Source organism: Salvelinus alpinus, chromosome 14 (genome assembly GCF_045679555.1).
Source record: "Salvelinus alpinus chromosome 14, SLU_Salpinus.1, whole genome shotgun sequence".
Lineage (NCBI taxonomy): Eukaryota > Metazoa > Chordata > Actinopteri > Salmoniformes > Salmonidae > Salvelinus > Salvelinus alpinus.
Window position 1 is genome coordinate 47,881,244 of NC_092099.1, and position 22,456 is coordinate 47,903,699.

The window sequence follows — 22,456 nt, forward strand, 5'->3', positions numbered from 1 at the left end:
ATTTTTATTTGGATTTTGTCACACCCTGACCATAGTTTGCTTTGTATGTTTCTATGTTTTGTTTGGTCAGGGTGTGATCTGAGTGAGCCTTCTATGTTGTATGTCTAGTTTGTCTGTTTTTATGCATTTGGCCTGATATGGTTCTCAATCAGAGGCAGGTGTTTTCGTTGTCTCTGATTCAGAGCCATATTTAGGTAGCCTGTTTTGTCATTGTGGGTTGTGGGTGATTGTTCCTGTTACTGTGTTCCTGTGTTTGTGGTGTCACTTTACGGGACTGTTTCGTCTTCGTTAGTTTATTCCTTATTTTGTTTGTTTCAAGTATTCCTATTAAAATGGATACTCACCACGCTGCATCTTGGTCCGACATTTCTTACTCCTCGTCAGAGGAGGACAAAGAATTCCGTTACAGATTTCATGTAATGGACATACACAAAATAGTCCAAATTGGTGAAGTGAAATGAAAAAAATAACATGTTTCAAAAAAATGTCAAACGGAAAAGTGGTGGCCCTAAATAAGATATGGTGCAACCAATTACCTTCAGAAGTCACATAATTAGTTAAATAAAGTCCACCTGTGAGCGATCTAAGTGTCAGATGATATGTCACATGATCTCAGTATATATACACCTGTTCTGAAAGGCCCCAGAGTCTGCAACACCACTAAGCAAGGGTCACCACCAAGCAACTGGCACCATGAAGACCAATGAGCTCTCCAAACAGGTCAGGGACAAAGTTGTGGAGAAGTACAGATCAGGGTTGGGTGAAAAAATAATATCAGAAACTTTTAGCATCCCACGGAGCACCATTAAATCCATTATTAAAAAATGGAAAGAATATGACACCACAATAAACCTGCCGAGAGAGGGCCGCCCACCAAAACTCATGGACCAGGCAAGGAGGGCATTAATCAGAGAGGCAGCAAAGAGACCAAATATAACCCTGAAGCTCCACAGTGGAGATTGGAGTATCTGTCCATAGGACCACTTTAAGCTGTACACTCCACAGAGCTGGGCTTTACGGAAGAGTGTCCAGAAAAAAAACATTGCTTAAAGAAAAAAATAAGCAAACACGTTTGGTGTTCACCAAAAGGCATGTGGGAGACTCCCCAAACATATGGAAGAAGGTACTCTGGTCAGATGAGACTAAAATTAAGATTTTTGGCCTTCAAGGAAAATGCTATGTCTGGCGCAAACCCAACACCTCTCATCACCCCGAGAACACCATCTCCACAGTGAAGCATGGTGGTGGCAGCATCATGCTGTGGGGATGTTTTTCATCGGCAGGGACTGGGGAAACTGGTCAGAATTGAAGGAACGATGGATGGCGCTAAATACAGGGAACTTCTCGAGGGAAACCTTTATTTCACCTTTATTTAACCAGGTAGGCCAGTTGAGAACAAGTTCTCATTTACAACTGCGACCTGGCCAAGATTAAGCAAAGCAGTGCAACAAAAACAACAACACAGAGTTACAAACAAACGTACAGTCAATAACACAATAGAAAAATCTATCTACAGTGTGTGCAAATGTAGAAGAATAGGGAGGTAAGGCAATAAATAGGCCATGGAGGCGAAATAATTACAATTTAGCATAAACACTGGAGTGATAGATGTGCAGATGATGATGTGCAAGTAGAAATACTGGGGTGCAAAAAAGCAGGAGGATAAGTAACAATATGGGGATGAGGTAGTCGGGTGTGCTATTTACAGATTGGCTGTGTACAGGTACAGTGATTGGTAAGCTGCTCTGACAGCTGATGCTTGAAGTTAGAGAGGGAGATATAAGACTCCACCTTCAGCCATTTTTGCAATTCGTTCCAGTCATTGGCAGCAGTAAGTGTTGGCTTTGGGGGTGACCAGTGAAATATACCTGCTGGAGCGCGTGCTATGGGTGGGTGTTGCTATGGTGACCAGTGAGCTGAGATAAGGCGGGGCTTTACCAAGCATAGACTTATAGATGACCTGGAGCCAGTTGGTTTGGCGACAAATATGTAGTGAGGGCCAGCAGACGAGAGCATACAGGTCGCAGTAGTGGGTAGTATACGGGGCTTTGGTGACAAAATGGATGGCACTGTGATAGACTACATCCAGTGGCTGAGTAGAGTGTTGGAGGCTATTTTGTAAATGACATCGCCGAAGTCAAGGATCGGTAGGATAGTCAGTTTTACGAGGGTATGTTTGGCAGCATGAGTGAAGGAGGCTTTGTTGCGATATAGGAAGCAGATTCTAGATTTAATTTTGGATTGGAGATGCTTAATGTGAGTCTGGAAGGAGAGTTTACAGTCTAACCAGACACCTAGGTATTTGTAGTTGTCCGCATATTCTAAGTCAGAACCGTCCAGAGTAGTGATGCTAGTCGGGCAGGAGGGTGCGGGCAGCAATCGGTTGAAGAGCGTGCACTTAGTTTTACTTGCATTTAAGTGCAGTTGGAGGTCACGGAAGGAGTGTTGTATGGCACTGATGCTCGTTTGGAGGTTTGTTAGCACATTGTCCAAAGAAGGGCCAGATGTATACAGAATGGTGTCATCTGCGTAGAGGTGGATCAGAGACTCACCAGCAGCAAGAGCAACATCATTGATGTATACAGAGAAACGAGTCGGCCCGAGAATTGAACCCTGTGGCACCCCCATAGAGACTGCCAGAGGTCCGGACAACAGGCCCTCCGATTTGACACACTGAACTCTATCTGAGAAGTAGTTGGTGAACCAGGCGAGGCAGTAATTTTAGAAAGAGAGGGTCCAGATTGTCTAGCCCAGCTGATTTGTAGGGATCCAGATTTTGCAGCTATTTCAGAACATCAGCTGTCTGGATTTTGGTGAAAGAGAAGTGTGTGTGGGGGGGGGGGGGGGGGGGGGCTTGGGAAAGTTGCTGCAGGGGGTACTGAGATGTTGGTAGGGGTAGCCAGGTGGTTTAAGGGGAAACATTTAAACTTCCAATTGAAAATCTGTGGTATGACTTAAAGATTGCTGTACACCAGCGGAACCCATCCAACTTGAAGGAGCTGGAGCAGTTTTGCCTTGAAGAATGGGCAAAATTCCCAGTGGCTAGATGTGCCAAGCTTATAGAGACATACCCCAAGAGACTTGCAGCTGTAATTCACAATAAAAAAATATTTTGTATCTTCAAAGTGGTAGGCATTTTGTGTAAATCAAATGATACAAACCCCCCAAAAATCTATTTTAATTCCAGGTTGTAAGGCAACAAAATAGGAAAAGTGCCAAGGGGGTGAATACTTTCGCAAGCCACTGTACATACATAATAAACTACAATATTGCCTCTGACAGGGAAGATGTATGCTTTATCAGATCAAAAGAATACAAAGGTGGGTTATATCACTCATCATCATTCTCTGCCCACCTGACAGGTTATATCACTCTGCCCACCAGACAGGTTATATCACTCTGCCCACCAGACAGGTTGTATCACTCTGCCCACCAGACAGGTTGTAATCACTCATCATTCTCTGCCCACCTGGCAGGTTATATCACTCTGCCCACCAGACAGGTTGTATCACTCTGCCCACCAGACAGGTTGTAATCACTCATCATTCTCTGCCCACCAGACATGTTATATCACTCTGCCCACCAGATATGTTGTATCACTCTGCCCACCAGATATGTTATATCACTCTGCCCACCAGATATGTTGTATCACTCTGCCCACCAGATATGTTATATCACTCTGCCCACCTGACATGTTATATCACTCTGCCCACCTGACATGTTATATCACTCTGCCCACCAGACATGTTATATCACTCTGCCCACCTGACATGTTATATCACTCTGCCCACCTGACATGTTATATCACTCTGCCCACCTGACATGTTGTATCACTCTGCCCACCAGACAGGTTGTAATCACTCATCATTCTCTGCCCACCTGGCAGGTTATATCACTCTGCCCACCAGACAGGTTGTATCACTCTGCCCACCAGACAGGTTGTAATCACTCATCATTCTCTGCCCACCAGACATGTTATATCACTCTGCCCACCAGATATGTTGTATCACTCTGCCCACCAGATATGTTATATCACTCTGCCCACCAGATATGTTGTATCACTCTGCCCACCAGATATGTTATATCACTCTGCCCACCTGACATGTTATATCACTCTGCCCACCTGACATGTTATATCACTCTGCCCACCAGACATGTTATATCACTCTGCCCACCTGACATGTTATATCACTCTGCCCACCTGACATGTTATATCACTCTGCCCACCTGACATGTTATATCACTCTGCCCACCTGACATGTTATATCACTCACATGTTATATCACTCTGTCCACCAGACATGTTATATCACTCTGCCCACCAGATATGTTATATCACTCTGCCCACCTGACATGCGTAAGCCTACTGTACACTACAGTATCAGTATCACTGAGATTGAATATCAGGCATAACCACTGGTCTAAGCTGGCCTGCAGTCAGAGACACACAGAGAGTGTGATTCAGTGCATTTAGGCTGTTTATTAAGTCTCTAAGACCAGATTCAAGACTGGTGGTGATACAGGACGTTTCTTGTGTAGACCCTCAGTCTGTAAAAAGTGAGACTGATCATTGAGATAAAACAAGGGGAAACGCTTGGACCCTCTTGTCTTCATCTTTATGAGACTGACGTATGTGTGTGAGCTGTGTTCTTAAACAGACAACGTCGTCTGACAAGAGAAATCATATCATTCAGACAAGTGAATTGTTGATTGATAATAAAAAACACTGTGATCATTCTTTTAATTTTTAAATATTAGCTGCAATAATTGCTGATGATAAACAATGACAACCATTAAGCTCTTTCTTATTTTCATCATCGTGTTATGTTATATGTTATAATCAAAGAAGTAGCAATACTGAATGTGCAGTGTATGTTATGCTGACCCCTGCTGACAGCCAGTGGCAGTAGCAACAGCTTGCAATATAAATGAATTTCGCAACTCTAGTTCAAAGGACCACACTTCTGTAACCCTGCGTTTCAATTATCATGTGTTTGACTCCGACCCTATGTAACCCATGGTTGAATCAGGTTGGATGTCAGTTTACATTGGGATAGTTTGTGTGAATCATTTGTTTGTACTAGAAACTTAAATCATTATCCACTTTAAGGCGCCGGTGACTTTTCTTAGGTGTCCATATAGTTGCCTGCGATATTGCAGCCAGTCAGTCTTCTTGAATCGTCAATGCTGTGTCGTGTCCTTATTGTAGCCTACAGTTGAATACAGTGGAGTCTTCGCATACGCTCGTGTAGCCTGCAGGATTGTTTGCTTAGTGAGCGTCGTTAGCTCGTGCACGGAACACATCTTATTCCCTAGCCTTCGTGTCTTCATTTTGAACTTCATCCTTGAAATGGAGTGTCGTGTGTTATCTATTCAGAGTCATGTTGTCAGGGGATACGTCGGGAATAAATCGGCGACATTTCCATTGCAGGTAAGAAATGAATATGTTTCCGTTACTTGCTCGTTCGACAACTCTGATCGACTTGCCTGGCTACATGCTGAGAAAGAGGACATACAGTATCCAAGGGTTAGGAGAGATTCGCAAAACTGGTTAGATTAGCAGAATTAGCTAAATTACATGGGTATACAGTAACCTGTAGTGTATTTAGCGAATAGAAGACGTTAGGAGGAGAAGCGCCGAATAGTCATTCAGAATAACAATAGTGCAGCCTATACTTACCAGATTATTTATTTATTTTATTTCACCTTTTATTTAACCAGGTAGGCCAGTTGAGAACAAGTTCTCATTTACAATTGCGACCTGGTCAAGACAAAGCAAAGCAGTGCGACACAAACAACAACACAGAGTTACACTGGGTATAAACAAACGTACAGTCAGTAACACAATAGAAAAATACAGGATACAGTGTGTCACAAGCCTGTTATAATGACGTGTCACATCTATTCCACAGACTGTTCATAGTGTCTCAACCAACCATGCAGACATAATGAATCAATGCAATGGGGGTTATGATGTTGTACTCAAATGATTGTGTGTGTTCATGAAGAAAGATGTGTCATAAACCCACAAAAGTGATGCAATATTTGCAAGCATTGTTATGATTTGCTCGTCTCCCCTCACAGGTGCTTGGGTTCGAAGTGGACTCCATCAACTCAGTGCAATTCTCCAATCACACAGGTGTGTGCAGTGCAGTAACTCCGTGCTCGTTTTTCAATGTAACATTTGACAGAAACATCTGGTAAACAGAGGCAACAATAGGCTATGTATAAGAAGTACACTAGAAGAAAAGGTTATCAAGAATCAAATGAAATCCTATCCCACACTTTTGGTCTTATGTAGCAACATTAGAAATTGTGTTTTTTTATATTGGATAAAAGTAAAGACTCGGGTAGAAAATGGTACATCATAGACTACAGTCGAGGAACAACGGGAAAGTAATTCTGCTTTGAAAGCTGATAAACCCCACTTTTTGAGAAAATGGTCCTTGGATGTTTTCATACCTACTGGAGAGCTCTTCTTTGTCTACACTCGTTCAGCATCGTTCACACCCTCTTAAGCCTTAGCCCCACCCATCTCTTTAAGGATTCACACGTGAGGCCATGTGCTAAACAGAGTGAGTAAGGTAGTGTAGTAAACAACCAAAGATTGCAAGACTAAAGACTGATTTAATACGATGACTATCGATATGTCTGGAATACAGTTGTCACAGTGACATCATGATCATTGTCAGACGACAGTAGAAAAGTATAAACACTCAAATGACAGGCTGCATGACATCAGCAGCCTAATGGTCCAAAATAGCATATCTGGTGTATTTTAACACCAATAAACTAATCCGTTTAAAAATGAATTTCGTAAATGTCAATCTATCAAACCAGGCAACTAAAAGCATCTTTCTAACAATGTTTTGGTTAGTTTCTAGCTTGTTAAGTTAGCTAGCCAGTTCAAATAATCACCATACCATATAGCTGACAACGCCTTAACTTTAGATCATTTGTATTCATAATTACGCAAAAATAAACTCACAACAAGATCATTATTGACAAGTTAATGGCGAGCTAATTCCAGAAAATAGTTTACGGTTATGAGTGTGACAAAATAAAAGCAGGCCATTGTCTCATTGGCCTAACGTTATATCCTAATTTCACTTTGGTGACGATCATGTTATTCTTCACATTACCGTCTCTGGTAAACGCACACTATATCAAATAAAATCTAAGTTTATTTTTCACATGCACAGGATACAGAAGGTGTAAACAGTAGTGACATCATAAACATTCTATTGAAATGGTTGCTTGCATAATGGAGTCTTTTGTTTACACATGTAGCTAGCTAGCTAAACAGTGAACCATAATCCCAACTCATAACATTATTATTATCCTGCATGAATCTACAGGTAGCTTAAACTAACCAATCATGTTCAATGTTAGCTATCTAACATTAGGGTATAACTAGCAATACAAATGGCTCTGAGATACGAATAATATTACTACACGGATCCTACACATAACATTAGCTAGCTAGCTAACAGTATGTTTCAACTTGATGAATTTGAATTTGACAATTTTAAACCTATAATATCTGAAAATGTAGCTAGCTAGACTCTAGCTAGATGCTTCTCCCTCTCTGTCACGGATGCCATGTTTGCCCTTAGCTTGAAGATGTAATCTGGAGACAGGTGTTTTATACAACAGCTCTTTTCGACTCCTGCATATTTGCAAACAAACGCATTAATTCTCCATCCCTTTATACCCTGCTTCCACTGGGCCTTCCACTGATTTCAAAACTCTGTCCTCCAGAAAGTGGAGAGCATTAAAAAACACTTTTGCAGTTCTTTGTGATATCTCTCAAAAATGCAGCATTACAAAGGATTACTTACACATACAGCGCGGCTTGTGTTATAGACAAAAGCATTCTACATGGCAGACCAATCCGAACTCATCTCTTGGCATGTCCAGCCCACTCATTTCAGCCAATCATGACTAGTGGGAAGGTTCCTGGCTTTTTCCATGGCTAAACCAAATAGAATTGTCATTTAATTAGTTTTATTTGTATTTTCATATGGCATACAAGTTTGTTATTAAGGCACATTATTATTATTTTATTTAACTAGGCAAGTCAGTTAAGAATAAATTCTTATTTACAATGACGGCCTACCAAAAGGCAAAAGGTCTTCTGCAGGGATGGGGGCTGGGAGTAAAAATAAAAAACAAAATATAAATATAGGACAGAACACGCATCACGACAAGAGGGACAACACATCACTACATACAGAGAGACCTAAGACAGCAACATAGCAAGGCAGCAACACATCACAACACAGCATGGTAGCAACACAACATGACAACAACATGGTAGCAACACAACATGGTAGCAGCACAAAACATGGTACAAACATTATTGTTCACAGACAACAGCACAAAGGGCAAGAAGGTAGAGACAACAATACATCACGCAAAGCAGCCACAACTGTCAGTAAGAGTGTCCATTATTGAGTCTTTGAATGAAGAGATTGAGATAAAACTGTCCAGTTTGAGTGTTTGTTGCAGCTCGTTCCAGTTGCTAGCTGCAGCGAACTGAAAAGACGAGCGACCCAGGGATGTGTGTGCTTTGGGGACCTTTAACAAAATATGACTGGCAAAGTTCACATGTTCCAGAAGGCATTTCTGCCCCCCCCAAAAAAACATATGTTCAATTGCCTCCTGTGAGGTAGTGAAGTGTGACATATGCCTAGTTTTCTTAAACGAGTACCTTATGGAATGTATCACTGGTTGTGGGATTCTTTTTGGCCCATATCAGTAGCCAATATCATCTTGGCCCACATTCAAGATTCCAGTGACTGTATTTAGTAACCACAGTGTGTAGCACTAGCCTCACCCTCTTCATTTTTGGTGAGCCCTTTTTTTTTAACCTCTCTCCCCAATTTGAGGGTTTCCACCAATCTGTTGTAAAGTTCAACAGTGTTCACTCTGAGAGAAGAATTGAGCCTTTTGTTCTTATTCATAATGTGTTTTTGGCTCTAACTAGTGCAATTCCCAAAACAATTTTTTCTAAAGTTAAGTCATGAAAGACTGAATGTTTGGAGTGAAATGATGAGGCAGTGAACTCGTACATTACCCTGCAGTCTAAACAATCGCTCTTTCGACTTTGCATTACATGAACTCAGAGAAAGTACTTTTGTATCTGAGCAATTGCACTTATTAAATTAAATACAGTAAGGTGTTGGAGATAGTCCTACAGTTAATGATTGATAATCTGTTAACTGTACAGAAAGGAGATAGTGAACTGTTAAGTAATGGGTTCATAGAGTACGTGCCATTCACTCAGAGATTGAACCCTGGGATGGTTGCCTTTTAACTTCTAGTTGGCTACAGGATCTATGTTAGATCATGACTTGACCTCCCAATATGGGGCTTGGTAGTAGATGAAAAGAGATGTTCTTTTTTGCCATGAATCCTTTGATGGTGAGAAGTTAAGATCAATGTCTAGTTAGGCCTACAGCCCTCAGCCCAATCTGTTTAATGGAACAAGCTATAGAATGAGCCCTGTTGTTCCTCTACTGTTCCTCCCCACAGACCCTCTTAGAAATGTTTGCAAATGTATTAAGAATTTTAAAAACTGATATCACATTTACGTAAGTATTCAGACCCTTTACTCAGTACTTTGTTGAAGCACCTTTGGCAGCGATTACAGCCTCGAGTCTTCTTGGGTATGACGCTGCAAGCTTGGCACACGTGTATTTGGGTAGTTTCTCCCATTCTTCTCTGCAGATTCTCTCAAGCTCTGTCAGGTTGGATGGGGAGTGTCACTGAACAGCTATTTTCAGGTCTATCCAGAGATGTTCGACTGGGTTCAAATCCGGCATCTGGCTGAGCCACTCAAAGACTTGTCCCAAAGCCCCTCCTGCATTGTCTTGGCTGTGTGCTTAGGGTTGTTGTCCTGTTGGAAGGTGAACTTTCGACCCAGTCTGAGGTCCTGAGCGCTCTGGAGCATGTTTTCGGCAAGGATCTCTCTGTACTTTGCTCCGTTCATCTTTCCCTCAAACCTGACTAGTCTGCCAGTCCCTGCTGCTGAAAAACATCACCACAGCATGATGCTGCCACCACCATGCTTCACCGTAGGGATGGTGCCAGGCTTCCTCCAGACGTGTCGCTTGGCATTCAGGCCAAAGAGTTATATCTTGGTTTCATCAGACCAGAGAATCTTGTTTCTCATGGTCTGAGTCCTTTAGGTGCCTTTTGGCACACTCCAAGTGGGCTGTACTGTGCCTTTTACTGAGGATTGGCTTCCGTCTGGCCACTCTACCATAAAGGCCTGATTGGTGGGGTGCTGCAGAAATGGTTGTCCTTCTGGAAGGGTATCTCATCTCAAGAGGTACTCTGGAGCTCTGTCAGTGACCATCAGGTTCTTGGTCACATCTCTGACCAAGGTCCTTCTCCCCCGATTTCTCCGTTTCGCCGGGCGGCCAGATCTAGGAGTCTTGGTGGTTCCAAACTTCTTCCATTTAAGAATGATGGAGGCCACTGTGTTCTTGGGGACCTTCAATCCTGCAGAAATGTTTTGGTACCCTTCCCCAGATCTGTGCCTTGACACAATCCTGTCTCAGAGCTCTACAGACAATTCCTTCGACCTCATGGCTTGGTTTTTGCTTTGACATGCACTGTCAACTGTGGAACCTTTATATAGACAGGTGTGTGCCTTTCCAAATCATGTCCAATCAGTTGAATTCACCACAGGTGGACTCCAATAAAGTTGTAGAAACATCTCAATGATGATCAATGGAAACCGGATGCACCTGAGCTCAATTTCGAGTCTCATAGCAAAGGGTTGGAATACTTATGTAAGTAAGGTTTTCCCTTTGTCATTATGGAGTCTTGTGTTTAGATTATAGATATTTAGAAAAATAATAATTGTATAAATTTGAGAAATAAGTCTAACGTAACAAAATGTGGAAAACGTCAAGTGGTCTGAATACTTTCCGAATGCACTGTATATACCAATTATTTGATGGTCTGACCGCATTCTCTCCCCTATCAACACTCTTAACTTTTTATACCAGCGAAAATGACATAAGAAAGTAGTCAAGACGACTAGCTTCATTGAGCCTCCGCCATGTACAGTTGAAGTAGGTAGTTTACATACACCTTAGCCAAATACATTTAATCTCAGTTTATCACAATTCCTGACATTTAATCCCAGTAAACATTCCCTAATTTAGGTCAGTTAGGGTCACCACTTTATTTTAAGAATGTGAAATGTCAGAATGATAGTAGAGAGTAATTTATTTCAGCTTTTATTTCTTTCATCAAATTCCCAGTGGGTCAGAAGTTTACATACACTCAATTAGTATTTGGTAGCATTGCCTTTAAATTGTTTGACTTGAGTCAAACGTTTCGGGTAGCCTTCCACAAGCTTCCCACATTAAGTTGGGTGAATTTTGGCCCATTCCTCCTGACAGAGCTGGTGTAACTGAGTCAGGTTTGTAGGCCTCCTTGCTCGCACACGCTTTTTCAGTTCTGCCCACAAATTTTCTATGAGATTTAGGGCTTTGTGATGGCCATTCCAATACCTTGACTTTGTTGTCCTTAAGCCATTTTGCCACAACTTTGGAAGTATGCTTGGGGTCATTGTCCATTCGGAAGACCCATTTGCGACCAAGCTTTAACTTCCTGAGTGATGTCTTGAGATGTTGCTTCAATATATCCACAATTTTACCTCCTCATGATGCCATCTATTTTGTGAAGTGCACCAGTCCCTCCTGCAGCAAAGCACCCCCACAACATGATGTTGCCACCCCCGTGCTTCACGGTTGGAATGGTGTTCTTCGGCTTGCAAGCTTCCCCCTTTTTCCTCCAAACACAACGATGGTCATTATGGCCAAACAGTTCTATTTTTGTTTCATCAGACCAGAGGACATTTCTCCAAAAAGTACAATCTTGTGATTGTGATTCATCCTGTATTGTTCCTACCATCATTACCGCATAGCAACAGATGTGGGATACACACACACACACACACACACACACACACACACACACACACACACACACACACACACACTCCCTGCCCTTCCCCCACAAACAACCACAAGCTCAGATGTTCAACAGTTGTTCCATCCCGAGCCCAATTCAAGAGAAGACTTGCGAATGCATCAACAGTTGTAGTTGTTTGAGAGGGCATGCTAGAATGGTGAGATTTGATTTATCAATCTCAAGTTCTAGCTGATGGTGCTCACACACACACACACACACACACACACTTGTCCCCCGTCGTGACCATTTTCCCAAGCCTCTCTAGTGCAGTCAGACCTTATGATTTTGTGCCACCAGGAACACAAGAATTTGCCCCTTTTCTGATTGTCTGAGTGTGACCCCCTCCCCATGGGTTACTGCAGCTAGTGTTGCCAGCACTGCCACTACCTGGGTGGGGGCACCACACCGGAATCACCACCTGCTACGTACAAGGTCATCAAGGTTCTCATTAGCAGCTTTGAGAAATTCCTTATTATGCTCACCCATCAGGGGGCTTTGGCTTTGTTGTACCAAACCTGCCAGGCAGACTCAGACTCTTGAGGGGTAAGTGCTGCTTTAGTGGGTCTCTCACAGCGTTTATCTTTCTGTCTTGGCTGCATATACTTGCAGTAGGCCAATAAAACAGATAAGGATTTCTCCTTTTTGTGGGTCGCTCAGGTGGGTGACTAGGGTACAGGGTTGGGGACCGCTCCATCATGATAAGACAAATAAAAAAACTTTATTTATGATCTATTTTAAAATGTATATCCCATATTGGCACAAAATTGAAAGCTCTCTGTCACAATTCCTGCTCGCAGACACACATGGGCTCTGGCATTTGCAACCATTTTCTTTTTTCACTCACTTAACTCCAGACTTTATCAAACACAAAAACACACACCCCACCTTCCATCACAATATACCCACATACTGTGCCTTCTGTCCTCTGTTTGCTGTTTTTATCCCTACCATGCTGATTCCTACCTCATTTCAGGCTTTTAAGTACTTTGTTTTCCTGTTCCTTATATTTGAAGATTTATTATTTCAATAATTATCCTTTCTTCTAATGCTGTCTTTTATTTATTTATAAATACTATGAATAGAAAGTCAAAAATTATTTATTTAACAACATTCCCTATCTTGAATGGTATAGTATATTTGTGATTCGTTTCAGGAAACTATGCGTATGTCGCCCGTCACTACTTTTTGAATGTAAACTTAATTTTTTTTATCAAAATGCCTTTTTTTGGGGCAGAAATGTCTTCTGGAACATGTGAACTTTCATGTGCCTTATATTGTGAACTTGTATGACATATGTAACTACGAATAAAAATTGTTAAATTACGAGCCTAGCCACAGAAAAAGGGAAGCAACCTTCTCGCTAGCCATGATTGGCTGAAAAAATAAGTGGGCTGGACATGCCGAGACTGCACACTGCCCTAACCCATCTGGACAAGAGGAATACCCATGTGAGAATGCTGTTCATCGATTACAGCTCAGCATTTAACACCATAGTACCCTCCAAACTCGTCATCAAGCTCGAGACCCTGGGTCTCGACCCCGCCCTGTGCAACTGGGTCCTGGACTTCCTGACGGGCCGCCCCCAGGTGGTGAGGGTAGGTAACAACATCTCCACCCCGCTGATCCTCAACACTGGGGCCCCACAAGGGTGCGTTCTGAGCCCTCTCCTGTACTCCCTGTTCACCCACGACTGCGTGGCCATGCACGCCTCCAACTCAATCATCAAGTTTGCGGATGACACTACAGTGGTAGGCTTGATTACCAACAACGACGAGACGGCCTACAGGGAGGAGGTGAGGGCCCTCGGAGTGTGGTGTCAGGAAAATAACCTCACACTCAACGTCAACAAAACAAAGGAGATGATTGTGGACTTCAGGAAACAGCAGAGGGAGCACCCCCCTATCCACATCGACGGGTCAGTAGTGGAGAAGGTGGAAAGTTTTAAGTTCCTCGGTGTACACATCACGGACAAACTGAATTGGTCCACCCACACAGACAGCGTTGTGAAGAAGGCGCAGCAGCGCCTCTTCAACCTCAGGAGGCTGAAGAAATTCGGCTTGTCACCAAAAGCACTCACAAACTTCTACAGATGCACAATCGAGAGCATCCTGTCGGGCTGTATCACCGCCTGGTACGGCAACTGCTCCGCCCACAACCGTAAGGCTCTCCAGAGGGTAGTGAGGTCTGCAGAACGCATCACCGGGGGCAAACTACCTGCCCTCCAGGACACCTACACCACCCGATGTCACAGGAAGGCCATAAAGATCATCAAGGACAACAACCACCCAAGCCACTGCCTGTTCACCCCGCTATCATCCAGAAGGCGAGGTCAGTACAGGTGCATCAAAGCAGGGACCGAGAGACTGAAAAACAGCTTCTATCTCAAGGCCATCAGACTGTTAAACAGCCACCACTAACATTTAGCGGCCGCTGCCAACATACTGACTCAACTCCAGCCACTTTAAAAATGGGAATTGATGGAAATTATGTAAAAATGTACCACTAGCCACATTAAACAATGCCACTTAATATAATGTTTACATACCCTACATTACCCATCTCATATGTATATACTGTACTCTACATCATCTACTGCATCTTGCCATCTTTATGTAATACATGTACCACTAGCCACTTTAAACTATGCCACTTTATGTTTACATACCCTACAGTACTCATCTCATATGTATATACCGTACTCTATACCATCTACTGCATCTTGCCATGCCGTTCTGTACCACCACTCATTCATATATCTTTATGTACATATTCTTTATCCCTTTACACTTGTGTGTATAAGGTAGTAGTTGTGGAATTGTTAGGTTAGATTACTTGTTGGTTATTACTGCATTGTCGGAACTAGAACCACAAGCATTTCGCTACACTCGCATTAACATCTGCTAACCATGTGTATGTGACTAATACAATTTGATTTGATTTGATTTGAGATGAGTTTGGATTGGTCTGCCATGTAGCATGCTTCTGTCTATAACATGAGCTGGTCAGTATTTGTAGGTAATCCTTTCTAACACTGATTTTTATTTATTTAGATATATCACGTAGTAGAACTGTATGAGTGTTGCTCTCCACTTTCTGGAGGACCGAGTTTTGAAATCAGTGGTATTAGAGTATGATAGCTCAGGAGATGGAGAACATTCTGGCGTTTGATTGCAAATATGCAGATGGAGTCGAAAAGAGAACACACAGAAGTCTGTTGTATAAAACACCTGTCTCCAGATTACATCTTCAAACTAAGGGTAACCATGACATCCGTGAAAGAGCGGGAGAAGTGTCCATCCATGTGTAAGATAGTCTAGCTAGCTACATTTTCCGATATTACACGTTTCTAATTTCGTCAGAAAGTTGTTTTCATTTCAAGTTAAAGTGTACTGTTAGCAAGCTAGCTAACGTTAGCTGACTGGCTCGCTAGCTAACGTTACATGTATGATGTGTAGTAATATTATTTGTATCTCAGAGCCATTTGCATTGCTAGTTATAGCCTAATGTTAGCTAGCTAACATTGAACATGCAAGTAACCATTTCAATAGAATGTTCATGATGTCACTGCGACAACTGTCGATAGACGTAGCTGGTAAATTCGCTCTACTCCGATTTCAGAGCACTCTCGCTCGTCTGAGTGTGCCAGAGCGCAGAATAACGTGATGAATTTACGAACGCTCAACACCCGTTGAATATGGTCGGTGTCGGTAAACGTTGGGGGAAAAAGCGTGATTAAATTATTGCCAGCAGCACAGCTACAGTCACCAATGCTCTGGATAACATAAAAACAGCCTGAACAGCTCTACTAGGGTGAGTAAAATGGTCAGTGAGCTGTTCTCTCATTTGTGTCTGGAAGTAGCTGGCAAGCTAGCCAATGTTAGCCAGTTAGCTTGGGTTTCAGACTGCTGCTGTTAGGTCAGAACGCTCGGATCAACCCTACTCCTCAGCCAGAGTGTCCAGTATGCGCTCTGAACACTCCAAGAGGGAAACGCTCTGAATTTACAAACGGACAATCTTGACAATGCTCTGAATTTACGAATAGAATTTACTAACACGCGTAGTATAAACCAGCTTTTAGTCTTAAAATCTTTGATTTTTTAGTACATGGCCTCACATGTGAATCCTTACACGGAACCCAAACCGGCCATCGTGCATAAATGTATTTTGTCCCCCCCCACACCAAACGCGATCACGACACGCGGGTTAAAATAGCAAAACAAACTCTGAACCAATTATATTAATTTGGGGACAGGTCGAAAAGCATTAAACATTTATGGCTAGTTAGCTTGCACTTGCTAGCTAATTTGTCCTATTTACTTAGCTTGCTGTTGCTAGCTAATTTGTCCTGTGATATAAACATTGACTGGTTGTTTTACCTGAAATGCACAAGGTCCTCTACTCCGCCAATTAATCCACCCATAAAACGGTCAACCAAATCGTTTCTTGTCATCTCTCTTCCTTCCAGACTTTTTCTTCTCTTGACTTTATATTGCGATTTGCAACTTTCATAAATTATGTGCATTACCGCCACTGACCTCGTTCGTCTTTGTCACCCACGTGGGTATAACCAATGAGGAGATGGCAGGTGGGTACCTGCTTCTACAAACCAATGAGGAGATGGGAGAGGCAGGACTTGCAGCGCGATCTGCGTCAAATAGAACTGATATCTATTTTAGCCCTTTGCAACGCAGACGCTCGTTGGAGCAATAATTGAATAACACAGATTTCTACATTTATTTTGCAACGGTGTGGTCAGCCTGTTAGAGATGGGTGGGGCTAAAGCTTAAGAGGGTGTGAACGATGCTGAATGGGTGTAGACAAAGAAGAGCTCTCCAGTAGGTGTACCAAGACATTCAAGGGCCGTTTTCTCAAAATTGAGGTTACAAGTTTATCAACTCAAAGCAGAATTACTTTACCATTGTTCCTCCACTGTAGTGTATGATTTACCAATTTCTTGCTCTGAGTCTCTACTTTTATCTAATGAAAAAACACAATTTCAAATTTTGCTACATAAGACTGAATCGAGCCACATTGTCACATTTGTAGTTTATTTATTTTATCAATTGTTGTATTTGATTGTTTTACTGTTTTTGTTTTTTATTTATTACAATCCCTACCATGGACAGTATTCGGTGTTCCATTATTCGACTCCTCTATGGAAACTTTGCATTATTTAGAATAGCTATGGAATAGTCTTGGTGTCTCAGAACAGTTGGTTATCAATGTACAGTTGATCAACTACAAGAGCTACACGTTTCCCTTTTAAATCTATTATCCTTGAAGAGTGGGTACAGAACTTTGTGCCGTTCTGCAATTTCCTTTGGGAACTGATCATTCATTCCTATTTTTGTGCCAGCAACTATTTTGCGCAGGGTTTTAACCATTATTTTATCTTTGAAGAATGCAAATTTGGTAACGATTGGGCGCTCGTATCGCTGTACTGTGTCTGAAACAGTGTACACGTTCAAATTTGATTTTGTCGGCAGTATCGCCTGGAATCTGTAGCGCTTTAAGGAGAAATTCTTTCACCACGCTTTCAGACTCTTCCCACCTCATTTTATTTAATACCAGTAAGTACCAGATTTTCTTGCATTGATCTAGTCTGTATACCAAGTAAGGCTTCTCTCAGAAACATGTTGTTCATTAACATCTGTTTCAATTAGAGGTCGACCGATTATGATTTTTCGATACCGATTATTGGAGGACTTAAAAAGCCGATACCGGTTAATCGGTCGATTTAAAAAATATATATATATTTGTAATAATGACAATTACAACAATACTGAATGAACACTTTTATTTTAACTTAATATAATACATCAATAAAATCAATTTAGCCTCAAATAAATAATGAAACATGTTCAATTTGGTTTAAATAATGCAAAAACATAGTGTTGGTGAAGAAAGTAAAAGTGCAATATGTGCCGTGTAAGAAAGCTAACGTTTAAGTTCCTTGCTCAGAACATGAGAACATATGAAAGCTGGTGGTTCCTTTTAACATGAGTCTTCAATATTCCCAGGTAAGAAGTTTTAGGTTGTAGTTATTATAGGAATTATAGGACTATTTCTCCCTATACCATTTGTATTTCATATACCTTTGACTATTGGATGTTCTTATAGGCACTTTAGTATTGCCAGTGTAACAGTATAGCTTCCGTCCCTCTCCTCACTCCTACCTGGGCTCGAACCAGGAACACATCGACAACAGCCACCCTCGAAGCAGCATTACCCATGCAGAGCAAGGGGAACAACCACTCCAAGTCTCAGAGCGAGTGAAGTTTGAAACGCTATTAGCGCGTACCCCGCTAACTAGCTAGCCATTTCACATCGGTTACACCAGCCTAATCTCGGGAGTTGATAGGCTTGAATTCATAAACAGCAGAGCTGCTGGCAAAACGCACGAAAGTGCTGTTTGAATGAATGCTTACGAGCCTGCTGGTGCCCACCACCGCTCAGTCAGACTGCTCTATCAAATCATAGACTTAATTATAACATAATAACACACAGAAATACGAGCCTTAGGTCATTAATATGGTCGAATCCGGAAACTATCATCTCGAAAACAAAACATTTATTCTTTCAGTGAAATACGGAACCGTTACGTATTTTATCTAACGGGTGGCATCCATCAGTCTTAATATTCCTGTTACATTGCACAACCTTCAATGTTATGTCATAATTACGTAAAATTCTGGCAAATTAGTTCGCAATGAGCCAGGCGGCCCAAACTGTTGCATATACCCTGACTCTGCGTGCAATGAACGCAAGAGAAGTGACACAATTTCACTTGCTAATATTGCTTGCTAACCTGGATTTCTTTTAGCTAAATATGCAGGTTTAAAAATATATACTTCTGTGTATTGATTTTAAGAAAGGCATTGATGTTTATGGTTAGGTACACGTTGGAGCAACGACAGTCCTTTTTCGCGAATGCGCACTGCATCGATTATATGCAACGCAGGACACGCTAGATAAACTAGTAATATTATCAACCATGTGTAGTTATAACTAGTGATTATGATTGATTGTTTTTTTGTAAGATAAGTTTATTGCTAGCTAGCAACTTACCTTGGCTTCTTACTGCATTCGCGTAACAGGCGGACTCCTCGTGAGGCAGATGGTTAGAGCGTTGGACTAGTTAACCGTAAGGTTGCAAGATTGAATCCCTGAGCTGACAAGGTAAAAATCTGTCATTCTGCCCCTGAACAAGGCAGTTAACCCACCATTCCTAGGCCGTAATTGAAAGTAAGAATGTGTTCTTAACTAACTTGCCTAGTTAAATAAAGGTGTAAAAAAAGAAACCCGGCAAAATCGGCGTCCAAAATTTCCGATTGTTATGAAAACTTGAAATCAGCCGTAATTAATCGGCCATTCCGATTAATCGGTTGACCTCTAGTTTCAATAGTATTGACTGTACCTTTTTAGCTTGTTTGTTTGTTTCTCCATTGTCACATCTTTTTAAGTACTCATTTCGAGGCTCTCCTTTAAGTCTTTACTGACACGTTCAAGTACGCCCAATTGATCAATTATTGACTTTAGCAGGTGGGTTTCCACTCTTACCGTACCAGGTGGGTTTCCACTCTTACCGTACCAGGTGGGTTTCCACTCTTACTGTACCAGGTGGGTTTCCACTCTCACCGTACCAGGTGGGTTTCCACTCTCACCGTACCAGGTGGGTTTCCACTCTTACCGTACCAGGTGGGTTTCCACTCTTACCGTACCAGGTGGGTTTCCACTCTCACCGTACCAGGTTGGTTTCCACTCTTACCGTACCAGGTGGGTTTCCACTCTTACCGTACCAGGTGGGTTTCCACTCTTACCGTACCAGGTGGGTTTCCACTCTTACCGTACCAGGTGGGTTTCCACTCCTACCGTACCAGGTGGGTTTCCACTCTTACCGTACCAGGTGGGTTTCCACTCTTACCGTACCAGGTGGGTTTCCACTCTTACCGTACCAGGTGGGTTTCCACTCCTACCGTACCAGGTGGGTTTCCACTCTTACTGTACCAGGTGGGTTTCCACTCTTACCGTACCAGGTGGGTTTCCACTCTTACCGTACCAGGTGGGTTTCCACTCTTACCGTACCAGGTGGGTTTCCACTCTTACCGTACCAGGTGGGTTTCCACTCTTACCGTACCAGGTGGGTTTCCACTCTTACCGTACCAGGTGGGTTTCCACTCTTACCGTACCAGGTGGGTTTCCACTCTTACCGTACCAGGTGGTGAAAAGCATAAATCCTCAGTGTCTGTAGAGGAATCTCGTAGTTTTCACATGGAGTTTGGTTCTCCATTTTTTTTTATTTTTTTTTTCATAGTTCCTCTCAGACATGTTTTGACCTCAACTGCGTTCGTAATATTTATTAATTCACTTCTGTAGCCTTATACATTTTGGGGGGGTTGTTATCCAACTTGAATATTATTGCCCCAAGTAAATCACATCAGTGTAGTGCTACTATTTAGTCTGTCTTAGAGATAATGAATATTGAGATTTCTCATGAGGCATTCTGTACCGCAATCTTCAGTCCGCCATCATATCTGGGACGGTTGCATTTGAACTATTAGTAGGCTACGTTATCTACGTTAAATCATGACTTGACCTCCCAATATGGGGCTTGGTAGTTGATGATGTTCTGCCATGAATCCTTTCATGGTGAGAAGATCAATATCTAGTTAGGCCTACAGCCCTCAGCCCAATCTGTTTAATGGAACAAGCTATAGGAGCCCTGTTGTTCCTCTACTTTTCCCTTTCACCCCACAAGTCCCCCTTATCTCTCTGTTCTTGGGCCTGGGCCAAGGGGGCCTCCACTAAACTCAGTGGGATGCCTGTGTGTTTCCTGGTTGAAACATTTATTTTTTCCCCTCGTGCATTCTTAATGCTGGAATGTCTCTTCATAATTCAGCAAAATAGGCCTAGCTTGTGGTCACCATATTTGTTATCTTGCGTACAGTGTAGTTAGTATCTAATTTGATAGTTCAGTGAGTTGCTCTTCCTGTCTGTTTTAATGTTTAAAAGAGTAATCCGGTAACGTTATCTGGCTGAAGTGAAACCTGAATCTGTGTCAGTGAGTTCACTACCTACAGGGAAGACGAACAGAAAGATGTTGGCGAGGACAAGGAAGGAGTGACTGTAAAGCGGGAGAGCGATAATGTGGGATTAACGCAGACAGACATTTTGTAGCCCAAACACTTCACTTTGGCCTCTAAGGTCTGTGCCCAAACCTAGATTCCTTTGTGTGCAAATCACTTATTGCCCATCAACAAATGATTTGGGTAATGGTGTAAGTGCAGCATTTTTTTGGAGTTCCACCCCACTGTGTCCCCTCCCTGTCACAGACGTTCACAAACGCTAGCACAGGCACTCTACACACATACAGTGGGGAGAACAAGTATTTGATACACTGCCGATTTTGCAGGTTTTCCTACTTACAAAGCATGTAGAGGTCTGTAATTTTTTATCATAGGTACACTTCAACTATGAGAGACGGAATCTAAAACAAAAATCCAGAAAATCACATTGTATGATTTTTAAGTAATTAATTTGCATTTTATTGCATGACATAAGTATTTGATACATCAGAAAAGCAGAACTTAATATTTGGTACAGAAACCTTTGTTTGCAATTACAGAGATCATACGTTTCCTGTAGTTCTTGACTAGGTTTGCACACACTGCAGCAGGGATTTTGGCCCACTCCTCCCTACAGATCTTCTCCAGATCCTTCAGGTTTCGGGGCTGTCGCTGGGCAATACGGACTTTCAGCTCCCTCCAAAGATTTTCTATTGGGTTCAGGTCTGGAGACTGGCTAGGCCACTCCAGGACCTTGAGATGCTTCTTACGGAGCCACTCCTTAGTTGCCATGGCTGTGTGCTTCGTGTCGTTGTCATGCTGGAAGACCCAGCCACGACCCATCTTCAATGCTCTTACTGAGGGAAGGAGGTTGTTGGCCAAGATCTCGCGATACATGGCCCCATCCATCCTCCCCTCAATACGGTGCAGTCGTCCTGTCCCCTTTGCAGAAAAGCATCCCCAAAGAATGATGTTTCCACCTCCATGCTTCACGGTTGGGATGGTGTTCTTGGGGTTGTACTCATACTTCTTCTTCCTCCAAACACGGCGAGTGGAGTTAGACCAAAAAGCTCTATTTTTGTCTCATCAGACCACATGACCTTCTCCCATTCCTCCTCTGGATCATCCAGATGGTCATTGGCAAACTTCAGACGGGCCTGGACATGCACTGGCTTAAGCAGGGGGACCTTGCGTGCGCTGCAGGATTTTAATCCATGACGGCGTAGTGTGTTACTAATGGTTTTCTTTGAGACTGTGATCCCAGCTCTCTTCAGGTCATTGACCAGGTCCTGCCGTGTAGTTCTGGCCTGATCCCTCACCTTCCTCATGATCATTGATGCCCCACGAGGTGAGATCTTGCATGGAGCCCCAGACCGAGGGTGATTGACCGTCATCTTG

General features: G+C 42.5%; 1 protein-coding gene across 1 annotated transcript in view; it reads left to right on the forward strand.

Annotated features, from left to right (window-relative positions):
* Nucleotides 1-4,901: 4,901 nt before the first annotated feature.
* The window catches only part of LOC139538997 (pyridoxal kinase-like), a 30,112-nt gene continuing 12,557 nt past the window's right edge, over nt 4,902-22,456 (forward strand). The window contains exons 1-2 of the mRNA XM_071341637.1: nt 4,902-5,430; nt 6,084-6,138. Of these exons, the coding sequence (XP_071197738.1) occupies nt 5,350-5,430; nt 6,084-6,138 (136 nt within the window). The 5' untranslated portion in view covers nt 4,902-5,349. The remainder of the gene's footprint in view (nt 5,431-6,083; nt 6,139-22,456) is intronic.